A 25,161-nucleotide genomic window follows, 5' to 3' on the forward strand; every position below is an offset into this window, starting at 1 on the left:
TTTATATAATTTTAAGACAATTTAATAAATAAGGATAAAATATATGATGGTATTAACTGGTTTTTAACATTAAGATCAATCTAAAACAAATCATAAAATGTCTGCTATCTTTTAGAATTTACAACAGAAATTTTAAAACCAGTCTAAACTGTTATCTTAAAAAAAAGAAACTAAACTAGCAATATCGAATATCAATTAAAACATCTTTCCACTAAAAATTATTTTTTAAATGTTCACTGAACAGCACTTTTTTATAGAATTTTACTACATTAAACCTGTTTATGGAATAGTTATGTTTTTATCTCCAACAGAGTATTCTTAAAGAATTAAGAAAATAATTAAAATTTATATTTTTAATTGATGCTATTGTATTATTGTATATAGTTTATATTATATTCTATCTGAAAACAAATCAGAATAATTATTATAGAAAAGAAAGAATAAATTATAATATTAAACTACATAGTTTACAATTTGATCATTCAATTTTGTTCTCAAAAGTATTTTAATTATTTAAATGATGAAAAGTTCTATTTTGAAAACAAAGTAAGTATTAGTTCTACTTATTGTCCTCTTTGTTGTATTCTTTCTGATAGCTTATTGTTTTACTTTGACTGATGAAGACTGTAGGTCATCTTTACACTTGATAGATGTGGAAAACTGTAGTTAGAAAAGGACGAATGTTTTGGAAAGCAAAGCCAAAAGTGTAGATGTGTCACATTCAGTAATACAGTACTAATTTTAGCTGTAGAATTTTGAACAAAAGACTTGTTAATTCTATTCTCTATTATATAGCTATTCAAAAACATCAGTCAGGTAGTATGCCTGCATTATGTAAAACTAGTTTGCAGTTCTTTTGAAATTAGCTGATCACATGATTTTTGCAAAAAACATATAGTACATCATACTAAAGTATTTTGTGAAATGAATTATTCTAATTGCATTGATGGCAGATATAAATTTTTACTAATCTCTGATTATAATTTCCTATGGATCATCTGTTGCAGAGTTTTTGTGGTAGCACTTCCTTTCTTGTGAAAATATTTTTGATGTCACCTCATAAAATATTCTAAATTAATATTTGTGTGGCAAGTATTTTACACGATTAAATTTAAAAATTATGATTTTATTAACATACATAGGAATGGACATAAGAAGAATGGGAAATAATGACAACAGTGAAAACAATAATTATTATTAGTATAACGAAAATTGCCTCTCCGAATAAAATTATCAACATAAGATGTCGTTAACGACATTGTCACTAGTAGTACTTTAAATAACGATCTCCACTAATAGTCAAATTTCCATCATGACTGTTACATCCGAAAAGTCGGCTTGGCACAAATGTGATATTGCAAATGATAGCAAAATTTTAATTTCCTTCTGATTATAAACCATGGGTCTCGTTAAATTTTGGAAAGTATCTACTAGTTTACGTCATTACCTCGCTCCCTACACACTAGGAAACTCTGCTATAGATTGATTTTTCAATTAAGACCTTGTGTAACAATTAGGCTAGTTATGAAATTCCTCCCACGGTATGTTGATAGTGAATACTAGCAAGGACGTTGTACAGTACTAATGATCTTTACTTTGTTTCCTATTATTAATTTCATACAAAATCGTACATTATCGAAAAATATTTAACCAGATGTAAATTTAAGTTTAGTATATATTTGAATGCTTTTTCAGAATTCGATTATGCAAATAGGGAAAGAAATAACATGCAATAGTGATTTTGACAAATATGCATTTCCATAGAAAGGTTTCACATCGCTAAGTTTCATAAAGTGTTTTCATTCACCGATAATCATGATACCATATAAAAATGTTGTGCAGAATTAGATCGGAAAATTTTAAAATAAATATTTTATCTGACAGAGAAAAAAATTTAATAAATTTTTTTTCTTAAAGGTATATAAAAATTTAAAGTCGAAAATGATAGGGATGCATTTATTATTATTATTATTTTTTTTTTTTTTAAGTTATATAAGACAGGCATTGTTAAAGGAGTATTGCAAGAGAACAAGGACAGTCGTCTGATGCCAACGTACTCCTCGTTATCTCATCATTCTCTTTAATTAAAAATTAAAGTTAGATGACCATTACAATTGTTATGACAATTACGCTGATGATAACATCAGATTATTCCACTTGGATGTCCTGCGAGATGTTTTCGTTATTTTAATAATAACGTGTCCCTTTCTTGCAATTTTTAATGGATTACGAACGACGTTCAGATGGTTTTTACATACATTTTTAGTAAACAGGCACACTAAATTACGTTTCCATCTACCTAAAACTGACTTCTAATTTAGTTTCTCTTATAATTTCTGCTAAAGAAATTAAATTAGATGACCAATTTCGACTTTGAAACTGGTTGCAAGTGTTTAGTTTTCTTTTGACATACTTCAAAAATGCTGTAGTAGTTTTACACGGGTTACACGTGATGTGTGTTAGGTGCGTATTTTAATTAAAAGGACCGAAATGGATTATGATACTATAGTGAAATTGTGAAAGTCCTATTTATTAAATTAAGCGTCGGCATATGATGTAACCGATAGGCTTTAACTATAAAGGGAAAATAAACACTAAAAGGGGTCAAATACACGGATCATTAAATATATCCAGATGTGATAAAGTAGAACGAACGTGTTTCCCAGTTTTCGAAACTAGCTGCAAAACAAAATCTGCTTTAGATTTCCGTCATAGACCTAAAAGTTATGTAGGTATATAGCCCACTTGTGTTATGGCTCGATTCAAAGGAAGAAAGAAAGGAAAAAATAAATAAATAAACTTTAATAGGAATTAAAGAATTGTCTCTACCATTTGAAAATCTGTCTTAAAATGCAAATATTTATATAATGTGATACAATTTAAGAAGTAATGTAAAACTGAGTTTAAATTAAAATTTTTTAATGATCCATTTTGTTTTCAGATTTTCTATTTAGGTTAATTATAGAAATAAATTTAATTTTTGAAAATGTAATATGCACATTTTTATATTATTATTATGATAACTAATTAAATTTTTAAATTGTTTCTTACTTTTTTTTTTTAAAGTTAATACTTAATTAGACGACTATTGCTTTAGAGTAATATGCAATAACCTGAAATAATTATCTGGAATATTTCGAATTTTTAAACTTAATGGATTTTTTTTTTTAAATACAAATGTTTGAAAAAATATTTTTTTATGACTTCCATTACAAGTTTTTAATATTAACACTTAAAAAAAAACTGGATAAAAACAGTTTTTTGATGTCATCACTAAAAAAAAATATCCTTGCTTAATCGTGTTTTAATGAAGTACAAAAATAAAATTTATCTCGAGATAAATTTGATGCTGTATTAATTATCTTCGTCTTTATTTCGGCATTTGAAGTGTTCCTGTATTGTTATACCTGCGAAACTTAGACGTTATATTTGATTTCGCATAGATGCATGTTAGAAAAGTTCGCACCTAGTCATACACCATAAATAATCCTAGTGCGGTTCCGATGCCAGAATCTCGCAACATGCTGCATGCACAATTTATCAAATCTGAAGATGCGTATAAAATATTTAACTATAAATGGAAAACGTATTCATAAAATTAGTCGAGGATCAAATTCCTCTTTCTGAAAAAAAAATTTTTTTTTTCCTGCTGTTTCGTATCTCTCGACGAAATTATTTTCATCGTGGTTCTTTAGATATAATGTTAGAAAGTACTATAAATGTTGAAATAAATAAAGATGTTCAATGTTAATGAGATGTCGTTACACTTTTGGATAACGTCCAGTTCGTGTAACGGTAGGCGTTAAAGTAGGCGGGAAAAAAGGAAGGTTAAAGCATTGATAATTTTTATCTGATTTATTAATTCTAACTTAAAAACACAGTATTTTTAAATGGATCCAAAATAGTTTTTGAAAGACCTATATATATAATTTTTTTTTTCTAAAAAAGAATGTGTCATAGAACGTTAAGAACTAGTTTTTCCAGAACGTACGCTGGAATATTAGTGTTTCTGTTAAAAAAAAAAAAAAAAAATTAACGTTATATGAACTTGTAGTATTTTCTGCTCGATTAACATAAACCTTGTATATATTTTATTGAAAAATTAATTTAATACCCGTGTTTTCTATGCTCCTAACTTAGTTTTGTGTGGTTTTATCAGTCGAGTGAAATCAAAATTTGATAAGATACTGAAAAATGAAATTTGATAAATACCGAATTAAAGGAATAAGGTTACAGAAAAAAGTTGTAAACACCTTGCACATATAAACAATATATTATTTTCAGTGAAATTTTAAATTGTTCTAATTCTTTTATATAATTTACCATTATCATACGCAGTCTAATTTTTTCTTTTTTTGATTAGACTGGTTTATTTGTAAGCGTAGTAAAGTCATGATTTTCATATAGTTTTTCAAAATTAAGGGATTTTTAAAATACTCTACTCGAATTTCAAGGTAAATCGATTATGTTAATCGTTTAACAAATGAAATCAGATTAGATTCCTTTATACACTAGATAAATATTTCAAAGATTGAAGTCTAAAGTGAAAGATGTGAAAGAACTTCATTGAATAAATATTAATAAAATTTACAATGATTGTTTAGCAATACTGAAAATGAAAAATTGCAATTTTCTTATTAGAAGACAAACCTTCAATTCAGGAAAGATTTTCAAAAATATTCAAAAGTTTTCCTGTTAATGTACTTGTCTGGAAATGATGTAAAATATAAAAATAGATCGGTCAAGAGTCTATTTAATTTCCTAAAATCAACTGTTTACACGTAAGAAGTAATTAATAATTTTAAAAATATATTTTATAAGTGTTTACTACCGCGTATACATTTTGGACAGATTTATTGTATGTTCAGGAATTTTAAGATTTAATCTTAAATTTTTATTGAACAAAAGTGAGATTTTTCTACGATTCGTTTTATCGTAGCCCGCATTCTATTTAAGTAGACGTTAACTTACGCCTACTTAAAAGAATGCGGAAAATTTAATAAAAATGTATTTTAAAGTTTTAATAATGAATTGCTACGGTTTGAATAATGAACTTCGATTTCGCAGCGGTGTCATCCGGCGGTAGTTACGATCGTGCAGATAAAAAGTAATAATAAATAAATATTTAAGCGTATTAAATCACGAAAAACGAATGATTTTATGATGTAGATGAGCTAATATAATTATAGAATTTAATTCGTTTAATAGATTTTTAATGTTTTGGTCTTTTTTTAAATCAGAAAACTTGTAGAAATACGTTGTAAATTGTGTATTGAACTTGGAAGATCGTATCTTAAATAGTTTTTATAAACTTTGTTATAGTACAAACTACAACAAGTTGCCTTCAGAATGGTTAACTGATCTTTGGGCTATCCTGTATAGTACTTTAGTATTCTGGCTTATCTTTTTAGAAGTGCAATTAGATATTTAGAAGTGCAGTATATAATTTCATTCTTGTCTATATTAATTAAAATTGGGAGCGTAGCGATTTTAAAGTTAGCTGTACAAAATCTGATATAATTAAATTATACGAATAAATTAAATCTTTTTTTTAAAGGACTAATCCAGTAAGAATAATTTATTAGTTTTTTTTTTAAAATATAAAAGCTAAATAAAGAAATAAATTATTCTTTGCAGTAAATGATGATGATGATGCTACTTCATCCGATTGATTTGTTTTAAATTTTATATATTAAAAAAAAAGTCTAATGCTTATATTTACAGGCTGTTAACCTTTTAAAATTCTTTTGGATGTTTTATAGGTATAATTAAGATTATTTTTTAAAAAGTTTTTTTTAAATAAAAAATATGATACGCCTGTTCCGATTTCGTTTCTTAATTCTACGAATTCGCGACAGATTTTTTTGGACAGTATTTTTTTTTTTTTCAATTAGTATTTCATTACAGGTGACACACCGAACGACCGGTCAAGTGATGGTATTAAAAATGAATACGTCGTTTAATAATCGTCCTAATATGCTCCGGGAAGTCCAGTTAATGAACAGATTATCTCACGCAAACATACTTAGGTGAGCTATTGATGGCCATTTTTTTTTTCTTATGTTTTTATATCGATATGCTCAGAAGACGTGTGACTGGTGATGAAACTAAATTCCCTAAGGAACCAGATTCGGATGAAGAACGAGACTTGCGATAATTGTCAGATGATTGAGTATGATGTTCAAAGTACTGAACAGAACTTGAATTATCTATAAAATAAAATTTGTATTAAGCAAAAAAATATTAAACGGCTGGATAAATTTATAAATATAAAATAAAATTGATTATGTATTAGTTTAAATATTCTTTTTTTTTTCTGCTTAAAGAAATGCTTTTTATTTTTATTTTTTTTCCTTATAGGTTGATGGGTGTGTGTGTACATAAAGGGCAGTTACATGCGCTGACTGAAGTGAGTGTTTTTCTTTTTATATTTTCTATATTTTGATAAAAATGTAGAGTAAAAGATGGCGTACTTAGCTTAGAAATAGAAGGGATAAAATAGGAACAAAATTTGTTTGTTCCTTTTGTCTGTGAGTAAACTTTCCAAAATAAATCGTGAGGGTGTTGGCAAGTTATACGAAAACCGAGAGGTCGTCGCCCTAAATTTTTTAGCGAAGCGGAAGTGACGAAACACTTTAACTTAGTTTACGTAACTTTCGATTTCCTTCTTTTTCCTCCTTTTGAATTTATCGCAATTAAAATATGCGGGCTGATATGTTCCGAACCGATTTCGTCCACGTGTTCTCGGGCGAATCGGTCTGTTAAATTTGGAAGAACTAGAATCTCGTCGGGGAAAGATGCTCTTTTTTTTATGTTATAAAAAAAAAAGTAAAAAAGATTTACGAGGCTTTGTTACACAGGATCGAAGAACTACGAATTTCCTTCTGATCAGTTTGTGAATGTAATCTTGATTGACCGCTATATTTGAAACATCGAAGTAAAAATGATTCAGTCACGCGCTGATTATGTCGATTCGATAAAATGGGTTACCGGGATAAAGCGATAAAGGTGAGACTCGAAATGTGAATGTTATCTTAAGAACATCAGTAGGCGGCATTGAATGGGTAGAATGTACTTACCCCGCGCGGTTTTTGTATCTTGTTTTTAAAAAAGAATTATCGCCATTCTGTGCCCGGTATTATTTTAAAAACTTTCCCAGGGGATTGCTTTAGTTATCTATAAGTAAATTTATTTTTCATACCGCTTCGTAAGTGGAACAAAATGATTTATTTCATGCTTGATTACGGTAGTTGTTTGGAGAACGACGAATCGATGATGTACGGGAAATGAATAAAACGATTGTTTTACTGTTGTCTGTGTGTGTGTGTGTGTGTAGTTGATGGATGACCTTGAAAATACATCGCGGTGCCGCCAGTTATTAACAGAATATTTTATTATTATTATTATTTTTTTTTAATATTAAATTTATATACAGCATTTACGAGATTTTGCGTAATCCGTAATAAAAATTTTATAATATCGAACCATTTTTTTTTAAAGTTGGGTCATATTTCAAAGATATCGATGACTTATGTTAGCAAGTGTTTCTTTTCGTTAGTTATATGTTATAAATGTCCTGTTGTGGTTAAAATTATTACATTCATACGTTTTTTTTTTTTATTTCAAGAGCTGTGTTTTGTAAATGTAACTATAAACTATTAGATAAAATGTTTTTCCTAAATTCTCTAGGATAATTGAAAGAATTTAATGTTTTAGCAACTATAAGATTTTTTTAATTCTTCAAATTAATATAGGAATTTAAGTGAAATATTTATTTTTAAATTTTGAATTAAAAAGTTCATTTATAGTAGTGAAAAATTTAACAGAATTTATACAGAATAGTAATAAGTTCTTTTTTTGTCTTATGATTTTATAAATATATTATTTTAAATAATTTAAAAAATTTTTTTAGCACTTTCACCTTTAGTTTTACAATATTTTTTACAATTTTAAAAATATTTTTTAACTTTTACTTTAGCACTATGTAGGATTCAGAGTTTTAGACATTTTCCCTCTTGCTTTTTTAACTGCATTATAATGATTTAATTTGAATTAAAAATATTAAAACTGCTTTAAAATAATTTATCTACTATACAACATGTGAATGATTCAGTGAGATTTTGAGTAGAATTTTGAATTAGGTTTCAAATAAAGAAATGTCATCTCTTCTTCAAATGATAAATTGCAGAAAAATGTAACTAATATGCAGTTTTATGCACAGTTTCTTGCACAAAAATATGCTTTTTATTTGTATGTTTTTCATAATTTTTTAGGTTTCAGACAATTGCCAACTACTCAGTAATGAATAATCCATTCTACTAATGAATGATGGGGAAACTGATACTGTTATCAACTTTTTATTAATCCAGATACTGGAAATTGTAAATAGATAATAAAAAATCTGGTGCAAATCTATAAATTTGTTTTATTTCTTAAGATGGCCTGTTATATCTGTAATAAATTTTTTGCGTTCTTTCGTAAATTATTTTAGCCAAATCTTTGTCTTTTGCTTTAAGTCCTTTGAAAATGAACATCCTCATTTGCTTTGTAATTTCTTTATTCTATAAATCTATGTATCTTTTTTTTGGTTAAGTTTGGAAACTATTTTCTGGTTTTTAATTCTATAATTATTTTCATAATTTAAAACTTCTCTCCATATGAAAATCTTAGTGTCAACAAGATAATGTGATTTACAGTTCGTGCCTACAATGTCTAAGATAAACTCAAACTTGTTTTCTATAAAAACAGCAGTTAAAATCACATTTTAGAAATTCACCATACAGAATTATAGCTTTTAAGAATATTTTAAAAAACGAATGAATTTAAAATATGAAGCCCTCGGGGACATGTAGTGCTAACCTTCAGAAGTACATTTCTGAAGTAATTGAGTTTGAATGTTTGAAAAAAATCCTAAAACTATATGAATAGGTATATATTAACATTTTTGCTCTCTGAACTTTGTTTATAGATGTGACTGTCATTTTATGTTCTAAACATAAAAGACTACAATTGTCTGATAAAAAATCCCGTAAAAAAGATTTTATGGATCAAGGTATTGTGGAATAGCATTGTATATCTGCAAGAATTTTTGTAATTCTCATAGCATTGTTTATTGAAAATCAAAAAATATCACCTAGAAAAGTCTTTATTTCCACTTAATATTTTTGTTTACATTTTATTTTTCTCGGTGTTATTCATCACTGTTTTCCATATCAACAACAATGTCATCTGCATTGATCTGGTTATAGAAAGCTTGGTATGTTTCAGAAACCAATCTCATCAGGAACATATCATTTGCATTATTTTTTGCAATCAGCAATGTCCCGTCCCAGTGTACTTTTTCTCCAATTGATATGGATTTGTACTGATGCTAGGGTGCATTATTTGTAATTTAATACCTCAGAATGCCACAAATTGTGGGTTAGCACTATGTCTCCGAGGGCTTCGTATTTGTTCAGACAAATTATTTCGCAGATTGACTAATGTGTACCTAATCAAGATTAAGTACACATTAGCCAATCTGCAAAATAAAAAGTCTACAATTAGATTATTATATTTAAATTATTCTACATATTTATAGTTTTTGATTTTAAATAATGATAATTTGTTTCCAAAATAATTTTTATTTTCTTAACAGATGCTAATCACCTGTCACTTAGTTAAGTCACAGTTGTGTATCAATAGGTGTGTTTAGTGTCTTTATATACTTTTAGTCACAGCTGTGAAATGTAATTATTGTAAAAGATTAGGTACATGTATTAATGAAAGTGTCAGTTAAGTATATTATTATTTTTGTCTTTCATTAATGCTTAGTCTGAAATTATAATTTAATGTAAAGATTGTAAAGATATAAACTGTACCATTTATTATCTTATTATTGTTTTTCAGTCTTTATTATATAAATAATTTAGATTCTGCTAAATAACTATCAAAATAATTTATTTTATTCTATTATCATTGAAAATAAAATCAAAATAGTTTGTATCTCTCCAAAATTGACAGTTTCAGGGAATCTGTAAATCTTCTGGATATAATTGAAAGTGAAGAAATATATAAACTGATTATAAAAATAAATGCAACACTTTCAATAATGAATTTGCAGATTTGTTTTTTCAACCCAAATCAATTTATTTCATACAGAATGCAAAGTTTTGTGTAGTGTGCTAAATTTCAATGCTTGGTTGAGTCATCTCTCTGCCTGATCACTTCAGCAATACATCTGGCATTAAATCAACTAGTCACTGAATTTGATCTGGGGGAACTTTGTTTCATTTTTTCAGCAAGATAGTTTAAGCTGCAACAATGTTGTTGATTTTCATTTATTGACTTCACTTTAGATATCTTTGTTTTTGATCAGATTAAGATTCACACTGTACACAGGTTAAGGCAAAAAAATCAATAGTTTTTTGGTTATTTTCATCATATGTGGCTTTGCATTGTCTTGTTGGAAAGTGACTTTCTCCCTATGGAACAATATAGATCTGAACTGGGGAAAATTCTGTTTCAATATTTCAATGTAGTCTTTTGTGTTGATGATAGTAGTGTAGTTTGTGTAGAAATGTAATTGGCAAACTCCTTTGTAGAAAAGCAACTCACAGATAGCCCATTTATTGTACTACATGTTAGTAGTAGTAGTTTGAGAAGCTATCTTTAAACTGCATTTGTATCACTTTTCAACCATACAATATACTAGGTGAAAATCATCTAACCACAATAAGCTTCCTCAGTCTTTCACCAACTGTTTCTGTACACTTCTATCTCAGACCAATCTTTGCTGCTTGTTGACCTTTGTTTATTGTGGTTTTTCTTTTGGCACAAGAGCAGGTGTATCTTGCTCTTTTAATGCAGTAGTGCCCAAACTTTACAGTTGGCAGGCAAATTGTGCATAAGTTAGTTATAGGTAGGTGGGCCACAATATTTTGTATTTCATATATACCTAATATAAGCTTATTTCTATCATTTACAATTGATATGTCAAATATGTTTGTGGGCCAAATTTGGCCTGAAGGTCGTAGTTTGGACACCACTGTTTTAATGTATTGTCATATCCCAGTTGCTGATACATATTTGTTCTCCATTTCTCTGGTTTTGCTGTTTCCTCTGACATTTACTTCTGTCTACAACCTTAATGATTTCTTTCATTTACAATGGTGCAAACTGGTTTAGGCAAACCAGGGACTGAACTTGTCAACCTACACCCATGATCAAAACAATTGTTTTGTCAGGTTATTCTTTCAGTTAAGGGCTAAAGGTTTTCTTGAGGATGCAAATCACATTCTTTGTAGTGAGTGTGAGGTTGGAAGAAGGGGGATCCATATTAAAGTTTCAAACCACAGCCTGAAGTAAAGTTGTTCTGTTTCTGTCATAAGGCTTAGTAATGGCAAGCCATCAAGCGAGTGAAGGAACAAATGGCTTAACAAAGCAAACCTTACTATATTGGAATTAGAACACTCTCTCTATCCTAATTCACATTTGATTAAAAAACTAAAGATATATTCATCATCCATACAAAATATGACTATTGTTGTCATCTGCTGTTTTTTTTTCAAACCTAGGTATCAAATTTTATCAAGTTTCATCCATTTGTTCCCGAGATATTGATTTTTATTGATATTTTTTATTTCACTTAAAAATTCTTCTTTTTTTTCTATCTGTCAAAAAAGTTACATTTTGCGAAATGTCCGCTAGGGGTGCACTCATCATTATGTATATCATTTTAATTTTTTTAATAAAAAATTTAAATTTTTAAATAACACAACATTGAACTTTATATAATTCTGAAATCCTTCAGTCTTTCCTTGTTACAGTAAGAAATAATTTTGCATACTGTCAAACAGACTATTTTTGCTATTTGTTAAGGTAATTGTTGTTCATTGCTTTCTTTACCTTCAGTTTACATATTTTAGTCCCGAATACTATGCAATATCTTTTTTCATGAAAATTCATAGTAGCCTTGGAACTAGGCATTTTAGTAGGTATGAATTATTAATATTTTGATTTTGTCTTTGTAATTAAAAAAAAATACTTTTCCCTCTTTTAAAACCATTAAAATTTTAGATGTAGTTTATAATTATGAAAATATATTTTTTTATATAATATTATATTCTTGTATTAAACTTTTGTTCAGTTGTTTTAAAAAGTTTTTGATTGAAGTTTATATTTGTAAAACTGGTTTTTTTTTAGTAATTGAAAAGAATTTGTTAGAAAGTATGTTCAATTAAAAACAACTATATAGATTAATTTAATGTAAATATTTAATAATTTTGTAATGTACAATTTTCTTTGCTGTATTTTTTGACATTTTTGTATTATAATATGGACTTTTTAAAGAGTACTTGTAGGTATTCAAGTATTCGGTTACCTAAGTATAGCTACATTCCAAATACTCAGATAAATAAGTATCCAATAGTTAGAATTTAATGTTGTATATCTGATAACAATTGGATAGTTTTAGTAATATTTCCCTCCCCAACTGAGATTATACATGTTCTATTAACATGCTACTAATAACAAAATAAACACAGAATTACATCCTGGAAGGAAGGATTACTACATAATTTTTATACTAAAACTTTTTCTCAGAAACTTTACTTTAAACTTTATATGCAAATAATTTCAAAACTTTCTATTTATAGAATTCTCTAATAATTTGATTAATAGTATTTTACTATAACTATAAACATTTTTAATTACATATTGGAATAACAAACTTATCTACATGTGTATATGTATCTGATGCATGCAGTATCATCAGCTGGAAACTTTTCAAATTCATTCTAGTCCAGAAAAAAAATTATTTGTCAGTAAAGAAATGTTTTTGGAAAATGAAATATAAAAAGCACACAGATAATTTTCAATTTTAAACTTCAATATTGTATATCTGAAGATAGCAAATGATATTTAAATGTATAAAAATTGTTGTTTACATTCTTTTTATTCAAGAGATGATAAATCTCAATTTACTAATTGGTGTACATTTTGTACATTATTAAGGTCTGTATTCACAATCAAGGATTGAGAGTTAGAGTTAGAAATTAACCAATAAACATCCATGAAAAGTAAAGCAAATTGTAGTTGGTTTATTTCTAACTCCAACTCTTGATTCTTAGTTATGAATATGGATGTAATTAGTTAAATAATAGATTGAAATCTAATAGAATCATGAAATTTCTTTTGTGTGTATTTACATTCTTGACATTCAGATCTGAAAATAATGATTTTATCAATGACAAATTAGATTACATATGTTCAAATTTTTATAATGATAGAACATCACATTTTTTTTCTTTTTTTTAAAATCTCTCTTCATTTTCATTCACAATTTTCTTGATACTGTCATCAGGATTTTTGCTCTATTAATTTGCTATGCAATGAAATTCTTTTATTTTGTTATAATTATTTTTGATTTATAACTTCATTTGATATTAACAATATTATTTTTGGAAGAAAGTTTCTTTATAAATTACTTTGTATATATGACAAACTGTTGATTGTAGATGCTGCTGTTCTAATAATTCTTATAAGAAATATGTTATGTGGACTAAAAAAAGACAAATACAATTGTTTCATTACATAGCTTGAATTATGCTAGCAGATAAGTTGGCACTATTATATCTGTTTTGTCATTAGTATTACTGATTCTTCTTGCCAAAAATAAGTTCCTAGTTAGAATCTTAATTTGTCTGCAAATTTATCTTCCAAATAGTAAAAGCAAAAGTAATTCTAAATGCAAAACATATTATTGCCCACCTATTTTTCTTATATATTTAGATTTGTAATCATAGCTAAATAGTTTTTGTGAATTTTCCATGAACCTTTTTTTTTTATATATTAAACCATGGAAAATTAAATAAATAAGAGAATTAATAATTCACTATTACAATAATACTATGGAGAGTATATTCATTGGATTAAACAATTATAAATTTTTATTGTACAATTAGATCATTATTTATGAGTTTCTAAATTATTGAAGGCTTTTCTTTATTTCAGTACATCAATGGTGGCAGCTTAGAACAACTATTGTTAAATAAACAAGAAGAATTGCCATGGTCCGTGCGTATCAGATTAGCTTTGGACATTGCCAGGGGATTATGTTATTTACATTCTCGAGGAGTATTTCATCGTGATCTTACTTCTAAGGTATTGCATCATTCAATTTGAACATTTATTTAGTATAAAAAATATTTAATCTGTACTAAATAATTTATTTTAGATTATATAGAATTTGATATTTATTAATTAGTATTTATTCAAGACCCTAATCATTTAATTTTTATTATGTAAAATAATATAGGCCTATCTAATTAGTGATTTTTCTGAAAACAAAATTATATATCATATGAGTTTTGAAACTACAAAAAAGATTAATGTGGGATGTATAAAATACTATTGGATGGTAAAATGTTGTATAGAAAATTTTTGGTTGCTATTTGAATGTATAGTATATGTATTTTAAAACATTTAAAACTATACAAATTAAATGAAATTGCAAAAATATTTAATAATTTTATATACTTGAATCAATAAGTCTAGTAATATTGTTTTAAAATTTGTCTCAGTTGAAAAATAGAGATGCAGATAGAATATTAGTGTCATAAAGTTTTTGTACTGTTGAAAACAGACAATGCAGAAATCCACAAGAAGCTACAGCAGACATATGGAGAAAATTGTCCATCTGCCTGCTTTACATTAGTAAGGAACCCATGCTGTTATGCAAGAAATGAAAATGTGGTAGCTCTACTCCTACTTTGTTCCAAAGCTTTTCACAATGAAAATATATGAACATAATTTTTACTGTTGCTCCACCAAATTTTAATTGCTTGATGAATATAGCTATGAATTCAACAAAACATAAGTATTGAAGACTCAACTGTTGAATTTATATGTTTCCAAAAGTAAGTGGACCTCTACAGAGTGGAGATTTTCAGATGAACCCAATCTCAAACTTCAAAGTGGAATGTGTCACAAGTAAGTATCCATGCTCATTGTATTCTGAGACCACAGAGTCATCAAGATTGATTTCCTTGACAAAGGTAACACAATGAACAGGAACTACTACTTGGAATTGACAAGTGAGGTGTGCAAACTACATAAAAAATCAGAGACAGCTTCCATTACTTTCCTTTACATCCACATTAGCCATGCCACAAATGTAAAAGTTGAACATTGAAAATTTTAAGAACTCTCACATCTAAACAGTCTTAATTTCATGCCTAGGGACTTTGCTCTGTTCTAAGAGTTGAAGGCTGCATGACCTGGCTGCATGACACTGTTCAGCATTTGATGAACTGAAGAAAGAAGTGATCAGATTTCTGAGCACTTTTCCTCCAACATTCTTCAAAAAGATGTTTGAAGATCTTGTCTGCCACTGGAGAAAGTCTGTAGGGCAAAGTGGTCTTAACATTTTACAGCTCTTTTGGGTGGCATAATTTAAGAAATAACAGAATTTATTAAAAATATAAATGTTTCTTGGCATTATTTCACTCCAGTTTCTGATAGAACTGAAAATGAACAGGACAAAAGACAGAAGAGAACTAATTCAAATCTTTAAACTTATTATGATGTAAAGTACTATTTTTAGTATCTTAGGAAATTGACACTAACTGTGGCCGGTAAAACTTCCGTTAACCTAATGGGTACTTTACGCGGATTCAAGATTAGTTTGCCAGGCCTGGGCTTTTACGCGTGCACCGAAAATATTAGTAAGAATAATGACAAATATCAAGTCAAAGCAAAAGTTTCAAATATATTTAATTAGTAAATCGAATTTAACTATGTACAATTGTCTATAATCCAAAACAACATTTAGTAACGAAAATCAACAAGTCAACCCGACAATCAAACTCAGCTACTTAGCTTAACTTAAGACTAATTCCCCTTTGAAAATTCGACAAATCAAATACTTAAGAACTATGAACAAAATCTCTTACGAACTAAACATCTATCCGTCACCTCACTATACTAGGAACCTATTTCCTCAATCCTTTCGCTATCATCAAATCGAATTCCTCTTTAAACCCTTGGATCGCCTAATTCTCAATCTGGACTTCGACCAGGAATCACCTCGCTCTGGAAATCACCTCGATCATCTTCGGTTAGCGTGCTGGTTTTATGCTGTGAGGTGATGTCACAATTTAGCTAGGTTACTCCCCTTATTTACATACTCAGTTTTTCTAACATCAAGTTTCTTTCTGGCAGCTTTAATTTTCCGACAAAATCTTACAAACCGTTTACAAAGTATTTAGCACAATTTTCTGGGATGTTTTATGACTGTTTAGTAAGTATTTCTTTGCTAGTGAATGTGGGGATTCCCCCTTCCATTTTTTTTCTGCGGACTGTTTATTTCCGCTGGGCAGCGCAAGTGCGCGAGATTTTTTTCCTACGGTGCTCGTTCTTTTGTGAGTTGGTTTATTATCTTCTTGTTTGGTTACTAATAAGAGAGTGGTGGGGAACCTTCGTCCTAACTAAACATAAGCCCCAAACAAAATATAATAAAACGAAAAATAATAATAAAATAAAAATAATGCTCGGACTCAGTTCGTTACAATGATATGTTAATGTGTTTGTATACAGACATCAGGAGTAATTGTTTCAGTTAACATGACTACAAAATTATTAAAATGTAGAAGAAATTATAAGAAAAATTAAATATATTCTCTGTTTTAATGATTAACAATTTCCTCAACATCCTTAACAGAGTAAAGCCATTTGCTGATATTGCAACTTTATAATAATAATATATGATTGTTTTAAATATGTGAAATTTATATTAATATATATATTAAAAGTTTCATTTTAAAAAAAACATTTTTAAAACAAATAATTTTTGCAGAATGTCTTAATTAAAAAAGAAGGCTTAGAGATGATAGCAGTTGTAGGTGATTTTGGTTTAGCAGAAAAAATTCCTGATCCAAGGTAAATGTTACTTTAAAATATTGAAGATTAAATAGTAATTCAAATTTTTAATTTGTACAAAAAACTAAAAGATCAAACTAAATTACTTATGGGATTATATGAAATAAAATTAATTTTCAGAATTAAGGAGAAGCTGCATTCATAAATGAAGGAACATTATTACACTAGATACATTTTACAATGTATGTTACATCCTCTTTTCTATTGAAGTCTTCATGAACAGTGTAGATGATATTATCATTGCTTTTGTTACATAATGAGAAAAGGAAATTGATTACAATATATAACAAGAAAATATTAATTTCAATCAGTATATCTTAAAATATAAAACTCAACAGATTACTATTTTGGAATTTACAGTGTTATATAAGATTTTTTAAAAATGGTTGTTGTTTAAATTTAAATGCACACAATTAATAATTTTTAATATTTTTTTTTAACAACAACAAAAAAAGTAAAAAAAGCTGAATACATTTATTATTCTGAGAATTAGTTTAATGTAAAATTATCATTTACATAAATGATAATTTTACATTAAACATTTTAACTATTTTTCATTAATGTAATGTTTTATATGAATTTTTATAAAAATATTAACAATAAATCATATAAAACATGTCTTGAAATATATTTTACACTTCAAGATATGTTTAATTAAAACTTAAGATGATTTATAATTAAATGAAGTTAAGAAACTGTTTTGTTTTTCTCTTGTTTTTTCAAAATTGATTTTTAAATTTTGTTTTTCTTTCCATAGAGAAATAAGTTATTTTTGAAAATATATAATTTTAGAAACTGTTGCCAACATCCTCTTTGCTTTTCTTAAAATAAATCTAACCAAGCACTATTAATAATTATTTTAAACAAGTTTTATTTTGTATAAGTAGGTTGATGAATATTATGAATCATCATACAGAAAATAACAGTGGAATTTGTTCAGTCTGTGGGTTTCCATATCTTGTGTTGCATAAGTGCCAATAATACTATGAATTTTAGTAATGATATTCTGAAATTAGCACTAAGTTAGAAATTATCATTTGCATTTATCAATTTTAAAAATATGCAGTATTAATTTCCAATTTATTATTATTAAATCTAAAAAAATTAGCATTATGATTTCTTCTGAATCTATAGTACAGAACATTTCTTTAAATTAATATTATTTAAATAAATAACTTTGTTTCAGAGTTTAAAGTTTGTTGAAATAAAAATGTTTATCAATTTTATCAAACATTATCAATTTAAATAAGAAAATAGTCAAATTTAGTTGGATATTTGAAGTAAATGACTTCAGTTATATTAAACATAAAACCAATAAGTGATAATTAACATCTTAAATATTATTTTTTAACCAGAAATATAATTTGGAAAGTGATCAGGCATAAATTTTTATAATAGTCAGATTTAAAATTGACTATTAAATGCTATAAGAGTTACTTTTATTGTTAGGTTAAGAAGCTATTAATCATTTAATCTTTACACTCGTATACAATTTATTTTATTACATGAAGCATTTATTATTATTAATTTTAAATGGTATATAACTAGTAATGTAAAATTGTTGTAATATTTATTATCAAAGCTATAATGGTAACATTTGTTGTATGTTTTCAATGAATGCATTCACTTCCTTCATTAAGAAGAAAATGCTAATGATTATTTTATTTTAAACCTGCATTATCTCAAAGATCAGGAATATAAATTTACAATCAGTATTGTCATGATGCTTGTTTCAAAACAGCATTTTACATAACTTGTAATGTAATAATTTTAAAAATGATATAATTTTTCTCTATAATTAATCTCTATAAACTACTTTATTTTAGAAATAATGACTGTTACATTTTCATTGGAAATAGTATGAAAAACTGATCTAACTACTGTCAAATTTTCCACGTTGTATATGCATATATAATATGAAAAATTTCGTACTTATTATTTCAAAAAGTTTTAACATAAATAAGTGTTGCTGAAATCAGATATTATAAAACATTCACTTTTGTAATTTGTAGAAAGTAATTTATAGTGTAAAATATGACACTTATATTGACAATGAACAATCAATAAATGTCTATATTCAGTATTAACATAATATAAAAGCATTTAAATCAATAACACATACATATTTATTTCAACATTTATAAATGTTACACTGAATCTAGCAATGTTGCTTATTTTGTTAAATAGGCAAAAATTTGCAGAATTTGTGAAATGGCAGTTGATGTGCCAATTTCACAAATTTGACAATATTTTTGCCAAGTTCACAAAGTTGGCAATTACACCAACTGACACTATCACAGCATTGTAGTAAATCTATGAACTTGTGTATTTTGGAGTGTTTTTCATTTTGTTTCATTTTCATTTACTGTTATTTTGGCAATTCTAATTTTGAAGTTTTGCTAAAGTATATGCTTAAGTCTTAGGCATTACATAAATGTTAATTAAATGATTAACTAATGTAAAATTGTTTAAAATTCTAACAAACATCCAATTCAGTATTGAATCTTAAGTTTTATTCGTTATAGAATATTTCATTAATTTAAGAAAATTATACAATCAATAATTAATTATGTAATTGATAAGTTAATTGTTTATTATTTGCAGTAATAATTAATATAAAAATTAAAAAGTGATAAAATGATCATTGATTAAAAATCATTTATATTGTAATTCTACTTTCTGTCATTTTTCTGATGAAACAATAACTAAATATGACATCATTTCCATTCTTATATATTTGATTTTTAAATTTTTAAAACCCTAGATTGTATAAATCTATTTTATATAAACAAATGCCATTAGGAAATATCAAGTAATCTTTAAGTAAGAAGCCAATTTTCTAAGTTGATTCAATGAGCAAAACAAGTATCTCTATCTAATTGAAAATATAAAATGGTGATTTCACAAAATAGGCTAATTTTGAATTGCCTGTTTTGTGAATTCAACAGAAAATCTGCATAATTCACGAAATTAGAAGTTAATACGATTTCTTATTTGCGCGATTTGTTTTGTGATTTTTTTTTGTGTGCAGTATATGAATTTCAATCAAATTGGTATACTGCACAAAAATAATTGCACAAAACACATTGCACGTATAAAAAATCGCACAAAAACAGGTTTGAGTGTATGCTAATTTCACAAATTTTGCACATTTTTTCCTATTTCACAAAATAGGCAACAGTTATGGATTCATATATTGATGTTTAAACTGATCAATATGTTGAAGTGTTTGAATTAGTTTAAATTATGAATTATTTTAAAGTATTTTATAATAATTACTAAATATAAATTATATTTATATTACAATATAAAATTACTGAATTCATCAATACCTAATAATAAAATTATTAATTTTTTGTAAAAAAACTTATATTTATTTAGTGTAATATTAATAATTTAATTTAAATTTATATTAAGAGAGAGAAGTCAAAGGCTTCCGATAGTTGGTTCACCTTATTGGATGGCACCAGAGTGTTTACGTGGAGAATGGTATGATGAGAGGGTAAGTATAATATGACTATCTAATTTTTTTTTCTACTTTTTGTTTAAAAATTTTATTGACTAATCTGTCATAAATAATTTTATTTAAATTAAATAATTAGCTTCTATGAAATTAATTCGAAATTACTCTCTTTCTTCATCATGAACTTTTATTACACACTTCAATAGGAATATATTCAAAACTGTTAAATCAACTGTACTGAACAGCAGTTCTGCTATTTTTATATAAGTTTCAAATAAATAAATCTCAAGTTTTGTTTAATTTTTATAATAAAATTAGCATATTATTTATATATTTAACAGTGGCGTGCTGTGACATTTGATGACAGGGAAGCTGTGTTTCTGTAAGAAGCCAACTTCCAGGGGCAATCAGTTAATTGCACATCAGTGATGGTCTAGGGCAGTGGTTCTTAAGCTTTTTATACTCGCGGCCCATATTTCATAATTTTTTGTGACCCCCCATTTTTTTTAAATAATAATTTATATTTGATAATTTATCTATAATAAATTGATTTTTTTTATTATTGCTTTATTTTTTATATAATAAATGTAAATCATAACTTTATTATTTCATTATCTATTTAAATAACATTCAAACTTCACAATTAAACATGAAAACTCATTAATTTTTAACAGAAAATAAAATAAGAAACATGTCGATAAATCGATCCAATGTCGATGCTAAAACTAAACTAAAACTAAAACGCCCACTTGTCGTAAGGATTTTGCATATCTTTTGCAAAAATATTTAAACTTTCAAAGCCTACTATTTTTCCTATTATTTTTAAAATTCCAAGCATTAATAGTTTCTTAGAATTGCTTTGGAATAAAAGAAGTAAATACTGCGGTGTAAGTAGCATATTTGCATTTATTTCTTCTGTACTAACAAAGTTGTATGTAGGAAGAAATAAAAATAAATAAAAAAAACTAAATAGGAAAACTTTATCTTTTGTATTTCACTTTTCAATATGATATTTGGTTATACATCAATTTTCTTTTTATTATATTCTGAAGGAAATTTTGCATAATTTGGCGGCCCCCCAGCAAACTTCTTATGGACCCCCAGGGGCCGCGGCCCCCCGTTAAGAATCACTGGTCTAGGGTCCATTCGTATTCATTTATTTGATAAGCCAGTACAAACTGTAGACTTCTCTAAATGTATTTTTAATATCACAATTACATTTTGAATCGCTAGCCATGATATAAGGGCTAAAATTAAAAATAAATTATAAAAACTTACTCGGTGAAATAAAATGTGCAATGGATATACATACCTGGTACAATATATTGTTCAATTGTATTAATATACTTTTAAAGAAAATTATAATTAAAATATAGCTTTGTAAAGAAATGTACATAAAAATAACATAAAATATTCTTTACTTTTTAAATTTTTAAACAATCCACTTAGTCAAATAGCTCGATAAGAGTGGCTAATGGATGGAATGAGAGACAGTCCAGGTAGGTGTGCAGTGTGTGCATGCCAAATCACAAAGGTGCCGATACCGGTCAATGTCAAATGCCTCTTGTTGCATCACTAGTGTACTGTACCTCAAAGAACGTGACAGGGTTGTTGTAAATTTTAAACGTTTCTCATCGTAGCTGTAAAAATGTAAATATGTTAAACTTAATACTAAGTAGATTGTCCATCATTTGTTTTCTAACTAATTCATTTTAGGACCAGTGTCCAAAATTTACAAGTTTTTAGTCACTCTCATTGAACTGGAAAAATTTCTGTGATTATCATCTAATATTACGAAGAAATTAGTCCCCACTGTACTGGGCTAGAGATTGGTTTGGTTAAGCTTTTGTTTAAGTAAAATTCTGGTTCTTTCGGAAGGGTTTTATTTATGTCCCAAATTCCCTAATCTCTTAATTATTTAATTACTTCTTAAGTAAAAATAAGTAGAAACCAGTTACTTTGTACCTGAATATTTGTAGTCTTGGGAAAACAGTGGAAAGACAAATTTTATGACAATGGATATATAAATCGTAAATTTAAAAAAAATAAATTCTAGAGCTTTTTTGTACTTTGTACGTCTCATTCATTAAATTTGGTTGTGAATGATGCTGCCAAAGTAACAGTTAATTTTTTAACATTATACAAGAATTGTACACGTTTTTTCTGCATTCCCTTACAGATGGGACATACTATAATCGTAATATCACCGGTTTAACATTGAAATCCATAAGTAATATAAGATGGGAGAGCAGAATAAATGCAGAATAAATACAGTCAAACCTGTTTTTATGCGGGGGATAGGGACCGCATTAAAAAAAACGCATTAAAAAAAATCTCACGAAACTTCACGAATGGCTGTAAATGATAGTTTTCGCAACACAATTAAAAAAATAATTTTTTTATGCGGTCAACAGGGACCGCATAAAAAAAGTCTCACATAGAAAATAACTCAAAACCGTACGAAATAGAATTTATTGACAACAGATGTCAGCACTTGACTGCATCGTCTGGTCTATCGTCTGTTTTACATATTTTTGTCCAGGTGGTGTTTTGTTGACTTAAAAAGTAAATTATTTCATTTTTCGCATATTCATGCAATAATATTACTATAATAAGTGCATTTATGCTATAATAAGTTTATTTAGCTATAATAAGTCAACGTGAGACATGACGAATCGCACGAGACTAGTCGCCAACTATACCGCACAAATTAAAAATTCGCATTAAAAAAATCGCACAAATAAAAATCGCACATAAAAAGAGCGCATAAAAACAGGTTTGACTGTATATCAAATATTTTAATGGATTTTTTTAACTCCTGTCAACTATACAGAACTATCATAAAAACATGCCAGTAAACTCCTATCGGTTGGGTTAAGTTATAAATCTAGTCTAGGGTGGACAACCTTTTTTATAACATAGGCCAGAATAAATTTTACATTTTTTCCGTGGGCCATAGTAGTTAATTGACGCCTTCTTGTGGCTTGTAATTTTTTTAGTCTGCAAATATGAAATAAATAAATAAAAAGTTAATTACTACATTTATTTCTCTTATCATCTTCGAAAATTACAAAGAATCGGAAAAATAACTATTAATTAGTTATTTTTCCAATTTAATAATCTATTAAAGATCTCGCGGGCCGGATAGAAACTTTTCGCGAGCCGTAGCTGGCCCGCGGGCCGGGGGTTGCCCGCCGTCGATCTAGTCTACTCGTGATTCACATAATCGGACGAGGGCAGCCGAATATCTAGCAGGCAGGCAGCTAACAGCCCACAACTGGTCTAGGATATAAAGTTGGATGCTTTATGCGTGTGTTGCTTCTACCGGCTAAACTGGGTGAGGTTGGTGCTCTGTAAACTGCATGTGCCAATGCCTATATAATCTGGCTGATTGGAAACTGATCCAGTTTTGACACTCCTTCTGCCACTGAATTATTCGAATATACAATAGCAATCTTATCGTTTTTTTTCACGTGTAGTATAGAAATTTGTAAAAGATACATAATGCAGTTATAAGAAAATATTAATTTTAATTAATTCAAAGTACGTTAAAATATGAAAATTTATATTTTATAAAATACAAGGGAAGGTCATTGGAAGATGGATATTTAAGTTCATTAAGAACTCTTAATGAACTTAAATATGACGATTTCTGAATTTTAATATTGTATTGTTAATAGCTTGCATACTTAGTTTAATTATGAGTTAAATTTTATTCTAAACAATATAAAAAGTTTCAAATAAGAATTTAAATTACAGTTTTGAAACTGTTTTTGTGATCTAAAATAGTAGCAATAAATTGTTTATTAATTGAATATGAATCAAAACTTCTAAAACACAGTCACTTTTTTAATAAAATAATAATAATTTTTTCATTTAAAATGTGTGAATTTGTTATGGAATTATCATTAAATATTTTTTAAAATATTGATTTTTTTTCACATAAATTAAATATATCAAATTAATAGATTAATTTTTCATTAAAAAAAAAATACAAAAATTTCTACATTTTTATAGATGCAACTTGAACACCAACTATATGGTGTATTCACTCGGACACATGGCAAATTTCATCACTAATTTTTATTCAGTTGATATGCGTATTAAGTGCTTGTACACGTTTCGGGCTATTGACGCCCCTCTTCAGCCAACTTCAAATCACAGATCTTTGTAAACATAAAACTGTTTTAAAACTTCTTAAAATTTCAGAGATTCTATTGTACAAACCAGGTTTGTACAATAGAATCTCTGGCTTCGATGTAAAAGATTGACTAGATAACAAGAATTGATTAATGTATAGAGAAGTTTTAAAACAGCTTTATGTTTACAAAGATCTGTGGTTTGAAGTTGGCTGAAGAGGGGCGTCAATAGCCTGAAATGTGTACAAGCACTTAATACGCGTATCAACTGAATAAAAATTAGTGATGAAATTTGCCGTGTGTCCGAGTGAATACGCTATATAGTTGTTCAAGTTGCAGAATAAGTACTGGCATGGTTTCGTAAATACTAAAATTTTTATAGATGTTTGAATTTCTGTTTATACTAAATAAAATATAACTTAAATATGAATAATTTGTTTTAAACAATTTAAAATAATAATTAAGTTTTCTTTTTTTTTATTTTCCAGGCAGATATTTTTTCATATGGAATTATTTTGTGTGAAATAATAGCTAGGATAGAAGCTGATCCAGATATACTTCCACGTACAGAGGTAAAATTAGTCATATATTCTAACAGATTTCATGTTTAATTATGCTAAATTTATATCTAAATCATTTTTA

General features: G+C 27.3%; 1 protein-coding gene across 1 annotated transcript in view; it reads left to right on the forward strand.

Annotated features, from left to right (window-relative positions):
* LOC136984019 (uncharacterized) overlaps nt 1–25,161 on the forward strand; it is a 44,545-nt gene that overhangs the window by 12,200 nt on the left and 7,184 nt on the right. The window contains exons 3-8 of the mRNA XM_067280929.1: nt 5,908–6,029; nt 6,361–6,409; nt 13,993–14,142; nt 16,835–16,917; nt 20,335–20,419; nt 25,008–25,091. Coding sequence (XP_067137030.1) covers nt 5,908–6,029; nt 6,361–6,409; nt 13,993–14,142; nt 16,835–16,917; nt 20,335–20,419; nt 25,008–25,091 — 573 coding nt within the window. The remainder of the gene's footprint in view (nt 1–5,907; nt 6,030–6,360; nt 6,410–13,992; nt 14,143–16,834; nt 16,918–20,334; nt 20,420–25,007; nt 25,092–25,161) is intronic.

This window comes from Centruroides vittatus, unplaced genomic scaffold, assembly GCF_030686945.1.
Source record: "Centruroides vittatus isolate TY-2023 unplaced genomic scaffold, ASM3068694v2 contig_900, whole genome shotgun sequence".
Taxonomy (NCBI): Eukaryota; Metazoa; Arthropoda; class Arachnida; order Scorpiones; family Buthidae; genus Centruroides; species Centruroides vittatus.